Here is a 14,836-nt window from a genome sequence, read left to right on the forward strand (position 1 = left end):
CCCGCCATGGACAAGTGGGCGCGGGTCAGCTTCATGGACACCTGCTTCCTCCCCACAGGCCCTGGGGGCATAAACTGGGTGACAAGCAGCTGCAGCCAGAGGCCCAGGAATGCCGCATGGCCAGGTGCCATCGATGACACGGTTGGCGTACAGCCTCACGCACACCTCCAGCCATTTCCTGGGTGTGTTTCATCTCCCAGCAAGGTGCTCAGGACCCCGTGGGTGGACAGACCGTTTCCTTCCGGGCTTCCTGCAACACCTGCTGTCCATCCTGCAGCCCCCACTCTCCAGGGAATTTGAGGCCCCAAGGGGCTGTGGGTGATGTCTTAGGGGCCTTGGGGCAATGGGGGTCACATACCCTAAAACTGTGCAGAAGAAGGAGCTCTTTCTCAGGGTAATGAGATTTTTTTTTTTTTTTCCCCCGGTACGCAGGCCTCTCACTGTTGTGGCCCCTCCCGTTGCGGAGCACAGGCTCCGGACGCGCAGGCTCAGCGGCCATGGCTCACGGGCCCAGCCGCTCCGCGGCATGTGGGATCTTCCCGGACCGGGGCACGAACGCGTGTCCCCCGCATCGGCATGGGGACTCTCAACCACTGCGTCACCAGGGAAGCCCGGGGGTAATGAGATTTTTAGAAATGGTGGTAAAAATGAGTGTTCTTTTTACTTAAGCACGTATGTGCACACATGTGTGTGCATGCACCTGTGTGTTTGGGTCTCTCCTCTCTCTGTCTACCTCTTTCCTCAGGTCCAGGTCAGGCGCCTCGGCCGGTGGTACCTGGTTGTGATCCCAGCCCCACTGGGCCCTGCAGGAGCAGGGGAGGGGGCCCCGGGAGGTGTGGGTAGGAGGAGGCGGGGTCTGGGAGGCCGTTGTCTGGGAGCTGTCACGGCCACCAGGACATCCCCATCTCCCCCCGGCCCTAGGCAGATGCCTGGGTGGGTCTCAGAGGTCGAACATCCTGTCGAAGCCCGGGTGCTGGTTCTTTGTCCCCGGATGGCTCCGGGTAGCCCGGTCACCTTCCCCCAGTCTGGTCCTCATCTGGGGTCCGTGTCAGCCTTGAGTGACCACCTCTCTGCAGGCGCCCAGGCCTCTCCACTTCCAAGGGCTCAGCCACAACCCTGCAACTGTCCACTGTCATCTCTCACTGGCCTCTCCAGGGGACAGAACCAGGAAGGCGCAAGTTAGGAAATCAGGGCTTGACCTCAGCTCCCCCGAGGCCCAGCCCTGCCACCAGGGGCATCACGGCCCTGGCTGCTCGTCAATGGGAAGGGCATGGGCAGGACGCCAGGGAGGGTGAGTGATGGCGGGCGGGCACGCGGCAGGTGCCCCCAGCTGGAGGTGGCACTGTTGACGGCCGCCAGGAGCAGGGCCCTGGGTGTGCTGACACTAAACCCTTGGCACTCTGAGTGCGGTGGGCCAGCTCATGAGAGGTGGTGCCTCTTGGGACCAGGTCCAGCATCACTGCCTGCACCCGCCCGTCGCAGCCCCTCCCTGCTCCCTGTCGACTGGGCCTAGAAGGAGGATCCAGGTGCGAAATTGCTTTTCTTCCCTCCGATGCTCCTTCAGCAATGAGGACTGTTAGGCTGTGTTCACAGCCTCCTGAGGAAGCACTCTGCCTGGGCTGGTGCACTGAGTGTCACAGGGGAATTTACACAACAGAATGCACAGAGCCCAGGTGTTTGAGGGCAGCAGGTCTCTGCACCTGTAGGCTGCGGGGGGGTGGGATGAGCAACCGGGAGGGTGAGCAGAGTGGATGGCGGGGCGAGATGGGTGCAGCGCCCGCAGAGGCAGGTGGTGATGGAGGGTCGGTGCCCCCAGGAGCTCCTGTCCCCCAAGACCTGTCACCTGGCAGCCCCCTGCCCTCCGTGGAGCCGAGCCACGCCTGGTCTCAAGACTGGGTGGCCACGTGGGCAATGCCTGCTGGGCCTGGTGCCTGCCCACATTCCACTCTCCTTTGTGGGTCCTCTCGATGGCAGACAACCGGGTCTCTGGATGGAAGAAGACACAGCTCTGTGCCGTGTGGCGAGGACTGCCTGCAGGGGTCCAGTGGGGCCAGGTGCCCTGGCACGGGCAGCATGGTCCCAGCAGCTGACATTCCCTGAGCTCTTACTGTGTGCCAGGCACAGTGACCATCACTGTCCAGACCCCACGATCCTTCCCAACCCCTGCAGGACGGAGCTGCTGAACCCTATTTACAGATGGCAGAACCCAGGCTCAGACAGGGAGAGCCACTTTGTACCAGGCACACAGCGGGGTGGGGGTGGGGATGGCCTAACTCAGAGCCGGAGCCCTTGGCCAGCTCACTGCCCAGCACCCGCAGGAGGATTCTAGCTCCCCCGGGAAGCTCTGATAGAAAGTTGAGACCTGAGCTCCCCAGTATCCCCGCTCGCAGGAAGGAAGAAAGAAGATGCCTTCCCTGCAGGACCACTCTGGGGCCAGGAATCGCTCCCTCACTCCACCATTCACGTCACATCACTATGAGGGTGGCCTTCCTGGCATGAGGCACCCGGCCGCAGACTCAGGGGACCCGCAGGGGGCTCACAGCAGCGGCCTCCTGGAAACACTGAGCTTAGGCCTGGAACAGGCGGGGCCCACAGCAGCCCCTGCCCTGACACTGTTGCCAGCTCAGGGGTTCCCCAAGGACGCAGGCCTGGGGCTGCCGTAAATGAGGGTGGTGCCCCTACCCACTGCACCACCCACCCTGCAGGGGCCAGCCGACGGCCGCGGCCGCGGCCAAGAGCAAGGCCTTGCCCAGCCCCTGTGGTCATGGGGGGAGGGTGAGTGGGCCAAGCCGCCGCCGCTGTGCTCTGGGCACAGATGGTTCCATCCCCGCTGCCTCTTCCGCAGGAAAAACAAACCAGCTCGGGGCCAACTGTCCTTTTCTACCTCGTGTTTATTTTCACGGCCTTTGCCTTTGCCTGAAGCCAGCGTCCTGGGGTCTGCGCTCTGCCGAGGGTCTGGCTGGCGTGGCCATGGCATTTTCCTGACCTTGGGGCAGCTCTCCGGATAGGCGCCAGGGTGCTCCCGGGGAAAGTAGCCCATTTCCTGCCCCCAGACTTGTCCCTGTCCCATTCGGTCACAGCAGCTTCTCCAGGATTTGGAGTCTTCTGTCTGCATGGTGGTGGGGGGGGAGGGGGGCTGAGGCTGAGAAGGGGAGCAGGACAGATCCAGTGAGACCCTAGGGCAGTCAGGGGTGGAGATGAGGCCACATCACCGGTCAGGGCCACCAGGGCTCCCGGGAATTCGCAGGGGAGGAGGTGGCCTGGCACTGGGATACTCGACTCGGGTGGGTGGGCACGGCCCCGCTGCTCTACCTGCATCCTTCCAAGTTTTCAGCCATCTCCATTTCACAGACAGCCGAGAAGGCCAAGGTTGGTAGGGGGGACCCTGCAACCCAAGGTCTCAGAAGTGAGAAACGGGGAGGGGGAGGGGGGCGTGCTCTCAGGATCCGTGGCTTCTGGGGCCAGGCCACACACATGCCTAGGTAAATGCTTCTCCATCCTCCCACACGGACGAATTCACGTGGGGGACAGACTCGCTATAGCAGCTAGAGGGGCATCCCCGGGGCCTGCACCCCACTGCCAGTTTGGAGAGGGGCTGAGGCACGTTGGGGCTGGACTGGAGGAGAGGCAGAGAACCACCAAGGGGGGAGAGGTCACTTGCCAAACAAAGGCGGGAGGCCAGGCCTCCAACGGGGGGAAGAAACGGGGGTGACGAGGCCAGCAGCGCTGCGCCTCCACGCAAACGGCCTCGCAAGCCCCAGAAGCCCCCAGAAGCGATGCCGCGCCAGGCCCCTCTCCTGCACTCACCCTGGGGGGCTGGGGTCGCACCCTCCTGCGCCCTTTGCCGCCGAACGCTCAAAGGCTCCGCCCCTTCCCCCGCCGCGGGCCGCTCCCCCGACCCCGGCTTTCTCCCCTCCCCCCACCGAGCGGACGGGGGGAGGGACCGGCGGCTCGGCCCGCGCCCCCTCCCCCTCGGGCGGCGGTGACATCACGGCCACGGCGGGAGGGGCGGCGCCGCGCACATCACTTCCTCGGCGCCTCCCGCCCGCGCGGACGGACGGACGACTGGCGGGCGGTGGACAGCGGAGAGCGGACCGCGGACCGGCGCGGGGCGGCGCGAGCGGCGCGAGCGGCGCGAGCGTGAGGTGCGCGGCCCCCGGCTCTCGGCGCCCTCGGCCCCATGGCGGGTCCGGCCCCGCCCGCCGCTGACGAGCTGCTCGGCCCTGCCCGGCGCCTCTACTCCAGGTGGGTAGGGCAGGGCAGGCGGTGGGGCCGCGCGGGGCCGCGCGGGGACCGGGCCGCTGGGGCCGCTGGAGGCGGGATTGGCCGGCCTGGAACAAAGGCGGCGGCGAGCGCGCAACGTGGCGGGGACGCCCCTCCCAGCGGGGCCGGCGGCGGTTGGGGGCGCGGGGTGGGAAGGAGGGGGCCGGGGGAGGGGGTCGGAGGCTGGGGGCGCTGGGCCTCCCACGGCCCACGCCCTCGAGAACCAGGGCACTAGCGGGTGGGCAGCGTGGGCCGCTGGGACGGACTGCCGCCTGCCGGATCGCCCCCTCGCAAACGGTGTCCAGGGTTTGGGAGACTGGCAGCTTCTACAGCCCTGCTCTCCTGGCAGCTGGGCCCTGTGGCACAGCAGGCGTGTGGTGGGAGCTCCAGGAGCTTCCCTCGCAAGCCTGGCACCACCTCCCCACTGCCATGGCCCGAGTACTGGGTGGGCAGGGAGACATGGTATGCTGAAGAGACCGGAACGTGTCACGGGTGGGGCCGTGCCCCTGCCCCCACCAGCCCACCAGGTGCCTGTGGTCCAGTAGATTGTGGCTGGCGTGGGGCTGCAGAGCCAGCCAGCTAGGTGGGTGGGTGGGCACCTGCCTGAAGAGGCACCTGCCGCGGGGAGGTTCGTGAGTGATGCCGGCGGTCTGAGCTCTGCGCCCCACGCCCATCAGGGATGACAGGGTGGCCCCGGCCAGGGCCGCGTGCCTGGCTGGTGACTCCAGGCTTGTCGAGGGTGTGCCATAAGGTGATGCCCTGGGCCTGGCCCCGACGGGCACGGGCACTGGCGTGCAGGTGTCCGGCAGAGCGGGGCAGGCGTGAGTGCTGGGCCGGGGATGCTTACTGACTGCAGCTCCCGGAGGCGGGCCGGCTCCCCACAGCGGGGACAGGCCGCCGACTTGGAGGGACGTCATCCTGGCTGCCCCCAGCCACCCTTAGGACCAGGGGGCTGCTGAGCCTTCGCGGGGCCTAGCCTGGCCTGCGAGGGTTCTCCAGCCTGGCCAGCAGCCCAGCAGCCGCAAACCTCTGCTGGGTGCCCCCCCTTCCCTGATGTGCAGAATGAGGCTCTGGGGCCCCTCCCACCTTGGTCTGGTCTGTGCTGCTGGCCAGAGACACAGCCCCCATTGTGTGGTCTCGGGATGGAGCGCTGAGCCCCCGGCCTGGCTCCTGGGCCCCACGCAGGGGGAGGGGCGTGTGAGTGGGTCTGTTGGCAGCTGACGCTGGAGGCCTGTCCTAGAGGACCCTTTCCATGGCCCCCCTTGGGATGGAGAGCTGTGCGGGGCTGCATTTGCCCCAGCATCGTTTCTCCGATGGAGAGGGGGTATTTCGGAAGAATGACACGTGTTGATCTGGCGGCCACCGGCTGTGTGTGTGTGTGTGTGTGTGTGTGTAGGGGAGCTATGGTGGAGGAGGTCCAGGGCCGCTTTAGCCCTGGGAGACCCTGCGCAGCCAAGCCTGGGGTCCACATCGTGCTAGTCTCCCCACAGGCTTGACCTGGCGGCCTGGGGCGTGGGCTGGCACCAGGGCCCAGCGGGGACACACCAGACAGGACCCTGGCCTGAGGGAGCCATCCCTGGGCAGGGGCAGAGCTCAGAGCGAAGGCTGGGAGGGGCCCGGAGCCCGGCCTGGATTCCTTGCAAGCTGAGCCCTGAGTGGAGGCCGAAGGGGCAAAGCCCTGCAGAGGTTTGGGGGGTGCGGCCACAGCCTGCCTTCAGGGCTGTGAAGACGCCCGTGAGGGTTTGGAGCCGCGCGTGTAGCCGCGGCTGGGTGTGCGCGGGCCCGTGCCCGGTCGGAGCTGGCGTTCAGAGGCTGCCGAGACGCCCTCAAAAGGTCATCTGTCCCCTCAGAGCCTGTGTATCCGGGAAGACCACCCGTGGCGTGGGAGTGGAGGGGTGCAGGCAGCCCGGTACGTGGATGCCCCGCGGACATCCCCTTGGTCTGAGCACCCCAGGGGTGGCTGTTCTGGGAGAACCCCTGTTGTGTGGGGGGCCAGGCCAGGTCCCCTCTGCTGTGTTCCCGCCTGGTGACTCCCCTTCCGCACACCCACACCGCTGCCTGGCGAGGTGAGTTCAGTTCTTACAAAGCGGGTTCTGGGTGGAACTGGGCTTAGAAAGCCCACGGAGAAGGACCTGAGCGTGAGGGTGCTCGTGACCCGCCACGTCCCCAGATGGGGCCCTGGGGGGGGCACCGGGTCAGGGAGGCAGGAGTGGGCGGGGTCTCGTGGGGTGGGAGACGGTTAACACTCAGAGCCCCGGTCCGCTGCGCCTGGGCGTGCTTCCCCAGGGCAGGGGTTTGGGAGGGGGTGCCGAGGGGCCCGGGGGGGGATGGGCAGGTGGCCGAGAAGCCCCCGAAAGTGGGGAAGCCACAGGCCGCCCTCTCCTGGCCCTCTGGCTCCCTTAAGGCCGGCAGCTGAGCGCTCCTGCTGGGGCTGCGAGGGCAGAGCTGGGCGGCGAGCACACCACTGCGGGGCGGCTCTTTAGAGGCGTGACCCATCGGCAGGCGCCCAGACGGGGGTCCCACGCCCCGTGGCAGTCGGCCCTACCCCCCTCGGCACTTGTAAAGCTAGGTGGTGGTCGTGCTTCTCCTCTGCAGTGATTCCTGCTTCTCCCAGGCTGCCTGTCCCATCATGCTCCTAGATCCCCCGCCCAGACTGAAGGGGAGTCAGTGTGGCTGCACTCTGGGGACGGCAGGACAGGGGGTGAGCAGGGGCCCTGGAGCGTCTGCCCAGAGGCCCAGTGTGGGCGGCAGCCCTGGACAGGGACGCTGACATTTAGCAGAGTGGGGCTGATGGGGACGCAGCCCCTGGTCAGTGAGCCTTGGTGGTGGGAGCCGGGGGCCAGGCTTGGAGACCAGCCTCGGTGGTCTGGTGGGCACCAGAGGACGGCGTGCCATCCGGGGAGACAGGCAGGTGGGGCATGAGTGCTGATGGACTGCCTGTGGCGGCAGAGAGCAGGGCAGTAGGGGCCAGGCGGGGCCGGGCTGATGGCTACTCCCGGGATGCTGTCTCAGGTGCCGCAGACAGGTGGGAGGGGTATGGGGCTGACGTGGTGACCAGAGCAGTAAGGCCAGCCACTGGGCGGTCAGTAATCACTTCATTAACTGGTAAGCCAGGGGGCAGGTGGCGGGAGCTTGGCAGACACTACCCTACCTCCTGGTCGCTGCGGTCTGGCTTCTGGGAAGGCTGACCCTGGTCAGCCACTTTCAAGGAGAGATGTGCTGGGCCGTCGTGGTGTTGGATAGCAGATCTCACGGGTGGACGAGGCCTGGCTGGGGCAGGCAGGCTGACCCCTGAGGCCCCTGAGGTGGTGGGCCGGGTCTTTCCCCAGGACGTGGAGGACTGTAGATTAACAATTAAGCATCGGACTTCCCTGGTGGCGCAGTGGTTGAGAATCCGCCTGCCAATGCAGGGGACACGGGTTCGAGCTCTGGTCTGGGAAGATCCCAGTGCCGCGGAGCAACTAAGCCCGTGCGCCACAACTACTGAGCCTGCGCTCTAGAGCCCGCGAGCCACAACTACTGAATCCCGTGCGCCTAGAGCCCGTGCTCCGCAACAGGAGAAGCCACCGCAATGAGAAGCACGCGCACCGCAAGTAGAGTAGTTTCTGCTCTCTGCAACTAGAGAAAGCCCGTGCGCGGCAACAAAGACCCAACGCAGCCAAAAAGGAAAAATTAATCAAATTTAAAAAAATTAAGCATCTATTTAGCCCAGGTGGCAAATCCCAGGTGGAAGGCTACCCCCTCTCCCAGAGTTTGAGTGGTGAGGCTGGTGAAGGGGGAGCTAAGACCACAGCCTCTGGCCCCTGAGAGCCCTGGCCAGTCCGGCCCAGAGCCCCAGGGAGCCCCATCTCGTGCCCTGACAGTAGGGCTCTTGTCAGGCCCTTGGGCGGACAGGCCTGTTGGAGGCCCCTGCAGTCCTGCAGCATGGGGGCGTGGGCAGTGGGCAGGAAGGCCAGCTCCAAAGACCGATGCTGAAGCGGGTGACCTAGGGTTGCTGCAACCCCAGTGCATCCCCAGTGGCCACGAGCACCCACAGATACCCACAGGCCTGCAGAGGCAGTGTGGAGAGACAGGCTCCAGAACCTTCTTCACCGAACAAGGAAGTGAGCCTGGCCAGTGTAGGCAGGTCTCACGGAGGAGGGGAGAGGATGGCCTGCGGTGCAGGTGTTGGGGGCGCCGCCCCGGGGGGTGGAGGAGGGGCATGGGGTTGATGTGACAGTGCAGAGTTTTGAGGGTTCAGCTTGTTGACGGGAGCTGCGCAAGGGGGAGATGGTCCAGGTCCTGCCCCGCCTGCCTCCGCTGAGCTCCCCCGGAGGTGGACAGAGGCCTCCGGGCAGGGAGGAGAACGCCCTGGCCTGGACACCCTGGGGACCAGGGCCTGGTGTGGGTGGGTGGGCAGCCTGGGACCTCATTCTCCCACCTCTGCATCCACCCGCCCAGCCCCTTCCAGGTCTCGGCCCTCCCAGACCCCGCAGAGTGGCAATGCCTGCTGGGCCTCCTGGGCCGATGCTGACCCCCGGGTCCTGTATCCTGGGCGGCCTTTGCCCTGGACCACCACAGCCTCCTACGCATCCTTGGGTTCCCGCCTCAGCTCGGACCCCAGCATGGTCTTGGGGAGCTGGGCCCACCCTGGGTCTGTAGTGCCCTCTGACCTCAGAGCTGCGTTTCCCTTCCTGTCCCAGGTTCCCAGCTGCTTGGTCTAGCTGAGCCCCCTCCCACCCAAGGCCCGTTGCTGAGACGGGCAAGTGGCCTGGCAGGAGGAGCCACCTACGAGTGGGGCAGAGAGAGCCTCTGTGAGCCCCGTGGGAACCTAGGGGCTCCTGGGAGGCAGCAGCAGCGTGGGGTGGGCTGCTGGGAGGGGAGGGGCCTAGGGCTTCTCCCCACTGCTCCGCCCTGACTGAGCCCCGTGGCCCCCTCCCCCTAGCTGGACGTTGGCACCAGCCCCCGCTACTCCAGAGATGGCCACTCGCGCCTCAGCAGCCGTGGTGGCTGGAGGAGCTGGAGCCGGGCTGGGAAGGTGGCCAGGGGGCTGGTGGTTTCAGGAAAGGAACTGGGTGGGGGCGTGTCTATTCCTCCCAAGACGGCTGGCCCCAGGCCCTCTAGGCCCGCACCTGGGTTAGACCTGGGGCCTGGGGCTCCTCGTCGGTCAGGTGCTGGTAAGCCCAGCAGTGCCCCAGAGGGCCGGGGGACTAACAGGGTGACTGGACTCTGTGCCCACCTGTCGACCCTGCTGCGTGCCGGGCGCTGGGTACTGGGGGACAGGCCGCCAGGAGGACGGGGCGGAGCCAAGTGCAGACCCTGCCGAGCCCCAGCTCCCCAGGTGGGGGCCACACCGCCGTGTCCCTCCTCCTTTCCTTCTCTCACAGACGTTGACCCGGCGCCAGCTAGGTGCGTGGTGCTCCTTTGTGCTGCGTGACGGGGTTCTGGCCCCGAACCGGCCACAGGGCCGGAGTGGGGCGAGAGTCTGGGTGAGCGGGACGGGGGTGCGGCCGCTGCACCCCTGCTGTGCGCCTGCCCCCAAGGGGAGCGCGTGGACAGGCTCCCCTGGGCGCCCGCCGGCCCGCCCTGCTGACGGCGCTGATCCCCGGCTCTGAGCCGCCCTTGATCCCCTGATCCACCGCAGGCCCTGGGAGGCCCCGGACCAGCTGCCAGGGGGCCGGGGGTCTCCTGGAGCCGAGGCCACCGGAGCCTCAGCCCACCGCTCTGGGGTGGGGGATGCGGGGGACCGTGAGGCCGGCGCACCCCCAGGACCAGCAGCCGAGGTGGGGCGAGGGCTGGCTGGCCAGGAGGGAGGCCCGGAGCCCCGCCATGCCGGCTGCCGCCAAGGAGGGCCCGCCCGCGGCCCTGAGCTTGGCTGAGAAGGCCGTGTGCAAAGTGGTGTACGGCGCCCCCCGCCCCCGCCCGCTGCTGCCCGTGGGCCTGGAGCTGTGGCTGTACGTGCAGGAGAAGCGCAACCTGCAGAGGAAGAGGTGCGGCGGCGGATGGGCGCTAAGCTGGAGGTCACCATGCCGTTGGAGGTTCTTGGGACAAGGAAGGGGGTGGGGCTTTTGACCTGGGACACCCTGCCTGGTGCCTCCCCAGGTGGCCTCCCCATGTGCAGGCCTGGTTAGCTTTCCCAGTCTGCAGTTCCGGGAGGCTGCGTCAGACACCCCAGTGTTGCGCCCCTGCCCCCTTGACCTCTAGGCCCAGGGCCCTTCCCAAGCCAGAAACCTCCTCTGCTCTGAGCCACTGATGCCACATCTCTGGGCATGGAGGTGGGCGGGGGGAGGCCACGCCTGTGATCAGATCTGCCCGAGCCAGTGGGGCTCCGAAAACACCTGCGTTTCAGACCGAGTCCCCGGGAGGAGAGGGCAGCTAGCCGTGTAGTGAGCAGCTGGGCAGGGACAAGCAGGCCTTAATTAAGGAGCCCCGTGCGTGGCCCTGGTGGAGTGGGGCTGCCCGTGGGCTCCTGTGACGTGGCATCCGGAGGACCCTTCCCAGAGCTCTTGGCGAGGTGGCTGCTGAGGAGTGGGCGGGAGGTGAAAGGGTCTGGCATCCTGGTCTCAAGGCCATGCCCCTGACCCCGGCTCTCTGAGAGGCCACAGGGCTCTGCTTGAATCCGGGGGTGGGGGAGACGGCGGGGTCCTCTGGTGCGGGCCCTGCATCCTCTGGGGGGGAGGAGCCCTCTTCCCCAGGAGGAGTGGCCCCGATGCTGGGGAGTCGTGACTGGACAAGGGGCATGGTGAAGGTGCCGACAGAAGGTGCTGAGCCTGTGGGGTGTGGGGCGCTGGGCTCAGCTTCTCCAGGGGCTCACCAGCCTCACCCCAGCTGGTTCTTGAGGTGTAGCTCTTATTGTAAATAGAAGTGCCTTGTTGTCTTGAGAACGCAGGAGCAGAGTGAATGGGGCGTTGTGGTTTCTATCAAAGGGGCAGTTTGAATAAAACGGTTGAGGGACTTCCCTGGTGGTGCAGTGGTTAGGAATCCACCTGCCGATGCAGGGGACACAGGTTCGAGCCCTGGTCTGGGAAGATCCCACATGCCGTGGAGCAACTAAGCCCGTGCACCACAACTACTGAACCTGCTCTCTAGAGCCCGCGAGCCACAACTACTGAAGCCCGCGAGCCACAACTACTGAAACCCGCGAGCCACAACTACTGAAACCCGCAAGCCACAACTACTGAGCCTGCACGCCTAGAGCCCATGCTCCACAGCAAGAGAAGCCACCGCAGTGAGAAGCCTGCGTGCCGCAACTTGAGAAAGCCCGCACGCAGCAACGAAGACCCAATGCAGCCGAAAATAAACAAATACATAAATTTATTTTTAAAAAAAGAAAAGAAACGGTTGAGAAGCACTAGTCGAAACAACTCTGTTTTTTAAGGAAACGCGCTGGTTCCCCCTCCAGTAACTCCTGATCACTGCGCACTCCTAACAACGAAGCAGGTCGAGTGCGTTGGGGTGCAGCTGGCTGTCTGGTGTGCACGTTTTATTATAAATTACTCTCTGTAGGTTTTCCATGAACTCTGATGACATCCGAAAGCAATGGGAGTAAGAGGAGGATAACGGGGCGGCCTGTGGCAGCCTAGAGCCGGCTCCTGCCTTTCCAGGGCGTGCTCTGCTCCTGCTGTGTGGTCTCAGTGGGGTGCGGGGTGGCAGGGGCCGCTTGCCTCGGTGGGGGCCCTCTCCCTGGCTTTTTCTGCACCTGCGCCCCCAGCCCCCCTCGGGCCCCAGCGCAGGACATCGACTCAGACGCAGCCACGCCCCACCAGAAAATGGGAGGTGAGGACAGGTGACGGCCGAGTCCCCAGCCCTTCCCTCTCCCCGCCGAGAGCTTGGAGGGTGGGGGCCCTGCTCCAGGATGCAGGACCCAGGAGGGGCTGGGATCGGCCCTGACCATCTGGCTGACCCTGTGAGCCTCCGTCATCCTCAGAGGGGGTCAGGGCCTGCCCCAGGCCACCGTAGCCACTGTGGCAGGCAGCAGCTGGGACTGGGGCGGGGGGAGGTGGTGTCTGCAGGCCGCCTCTGGGCGAGGGTCCGGCTGCCTTGCAGGTTCATGCTTTCGCGGCCGCTGGGTGCCCTGGTGGTGGGGAAGGGGGGCCGCACCGTGTGCCAACCGGGGCATTCATCCAAAGAGAGGTCGACGCCCACGCCCCCGGGCACCGCACTGGCCACAGCCGTCCGAGGTGCCCCGCTGTCCGAATGGTGACGTGCAGGGGTGTGAGGGGCAGGCTGAGACCCCTGACCCCTCCTCTCCGCCCAGGATGGAAGCCTCGTGCCTGGAGCTGGCCCTGGAGGGTGAGCGGCTGTGCAAGGCTGGTGACTTCAAGGCAGGCGTGGCCTTCTTTGAGGCCGCTGTGCAGGTGGGCACCGAGGACCTGAAGACGCTGAGTGCCATCTACAGCCAGCTGGGCAACGCCTACTTCTACCTGAAGGAGTACGCCCGGGCGCTGGAGTACCACAAACATGACCTGTTGCTAGCTCGGTGAGCCGGGCTGCCCCACCTGCCCTGTGCAGGGCCGTCCTGCCCCTGGGCCCCCACCCCCCCTGCTCTCACCACGAACCGACCAGCCTCCTCCTGCTGGCCCCACCTACTCAGCCCCCCCTGACCGGCCCCCGCCCCCCATTTCCCAGTGTCTCCGTTCTCCTCGGGCCTCCAGAACTTCCCCGCTGCTGCCCCTCCCTGGAACACCCTCCCCTTGCGTGTTCCCTGCCCCCTCTTTTGCTCCTTAAGGCCTGCAGGAGCCCCCACCCCACCCCATGAGCCCCCAGATATCCCAGGTGGGGGCGGAGCTTCCAACCACTCTGCCCACAGGCCCTTCCCCTCCAGCTGGTGAGCCCTGGTTTCAGCGTCCAGCCAGTGTGTGGTGGCGGCAGACACGCAGCAAATACACACTGCATGGTTAATTCCCTCTGCCAGGCCCCCAACTCTCCTGCCTCCAAGCCGGCCTTCGCAAGTCCTTCCCCCAGACTGGCCTAGCAGAGAAGTGGTCCTGAGCTGGGCCCACCCGCCGTGGGACCCCTGCCCAGCATCATCCCAGTGTCTGGGGGCTCCCGGTCCCCCCAGACTCTTGCTGCCGTCACCGGGGCTCCCTGCTGGGTTCAGGGTCCCGCCAGTCCTTGATCCAGCCCCTCGCTCTTTCCTGCCCTCCAGGACCATCGGTGACCGCATGGGGGAGGCCAAGGCCAGTGGGAACCTGGGCAACACACTCAAGGTGCTGGGCCGCTTTGACGAGGCCGTTGTCTGCTGCCAGCGGCACCTGGACATCGCCCAGGAGCAGGGGGACAAGGTGGGTGGCGGCCCCTGGCCTGTCGCCCTGTCTGGGTCTGGGATCAGAGCCGCAGGTGACATCACTCACAGCCCCATGTGCTCTTCCCGCGGGACGACGGTCCCCTGCAGAAATGAGGGCACTTTGGCTCACACCGACGCTGTGGGGCTGAGGCCCGGGCTCCCATCTTCCATGTCAGCTCCCCTCTCCCCGACCTCCCCCCTGAAGCCACCAACACCCCCAGTCACTCCTGGGGCCAGAGGGAGACGGGGGTGGGGGCCGGCTCCGGAAGGAACCTGGCTGGAGAGGCAGCACTGTTCGAGCAACGGTGGGTCCAGCCCTGCTCTGTGTCCTCCCCCCGTGGCCCTGTGGGATAAGCATCCCTGCCCCTGTATGGACGAGGAAACTGCGGCTGAGAGGTGACGGACTCGCCCCAGGCCACCTTCGGAGGTGTTTGAGCAGAGGCAGAGCCCTGACCCTTGGGTGTCAGAGAGGGGTGACCGGGAGGGGTGGGGACAGGTCCCTCCCTCCCCGTGACCCCTACCTTAGTGTCTAGACTTGGTGCTGCCACCCCCCAGGCCCTTGCCTTTGGGGCCCGAGGAACAGCGGGGAATGTGGACCAGGCGACGGGAACACCAGCTCTGTGCGCACAGGGCCTGAGCGGCCGGCTCCTCAGGGGCTGTGGCTTTGGAGACGCCCCCCCCCACCAACCTCAGTGTCACCCACAGGTTGGGGAGGCGAGGGCACTTTACAACATTGGCAACGTGTACCACGCCAAGGGCAAGCAGCTGTCCTGGAATGCAGCACAGGACCCTGGGCACCTGCCGCCTGCCGTCCGCGAGACGCTGCGCCGGGCCTCTGAGTTCTACGAGTGAGCAGGCGGGATTGTCCCCGCGCTCTGCACACGCGGGGACCTGGGTGGGCTGCCTCCTCACCCCCACCCGCCCTGTCCTCGGCCTGGCCGGCATAGGCTGCACCTGAAAACCAGAGTCGGGGGCGGGGGCGGAGGCTGACCCGAGCCTTGGAGCTCAGACCGAGCAGAGCCACCCTCATCTGGGGGCACGACCCTGGGAGGGGCTGTGCGGAGGCCACCCGCTCAGCATCTTCTAGCCTGGGTGGCTGGGTCGCTGGGAGGGACACAGCTCAGAGAGACTCGGCCCCCAGGAGGAACCTGTCCCTGGTGAAGGAGCTGGGCGACCGGGCAGCCCAGGGCAGGGCCTATGGCAACCTGGGCAACACCCACTACCTGCTGGGGAGCTTCACAGAGGCCACAACCTTCCACAAGGAGGTAAGTGGGTGGCAGCGACGGGGTGGCCCTGACATAGGGTCGG

At 66.3% G+C, this 14,836-nt stretch overlaps 1 protein-coding gene across 2 annotated transcripts in view; it reads left to right on the forward strand.

Annotated features, from left to right (window-relative positions):
• Window positions 1-4,180: 4,180 nt before the first annotated feature.
• Window positions 4,181-14,836, forward strand: part of GPSM1 (G protein signaling modulator 1) — a 28,801-nt gene continuing 18,145 nt past the window's right edge. Inside the window, exons 1-5 of one of the 2 annotated variants that reach the window (XM_065878868.1) lie at window positions 4,181-4,245; window positions 12,500-12,721; window positions 13,391-13,526; window positions 14,234-14,376; window positions 14,670-14,793. In XM_065878868.1, the coding sequence (XP_065734940.1) occupies window positions 4,181-4,245; window positions 12,500-12,721; window positions 13,391-13,526; window positions 14,234-14,376; window positions 14,670-14,793 (690 nt within the window). Of the gene's footprint in view, window positions 4,246-10,071; window positions 10,233-12,499; window positions 12,722-13,390; window positions 13,527-14,233; window positions 14,377-14,669; window positions 14,794-14,836 lie in introns of those variants that run through there. The other variant, XM_065878867.1, reaches the window with a different exon arrangement.

The sequence above is a fragment of the Phocoena phocoena genome, chromosome 6 (assembly GCF_963924675.1).
Source record: "Phocoena phocoena chromosome 6, mPhoPho1.1, whole genome shotgun sequence".
Taxonomy (NCBI): domain Eukaryota; kingdom Metazoa; phylum Chordata; class Mammalia; order Artiodactyla; family Phocoenidae; genus Phocoena; species Phocoena phocoena.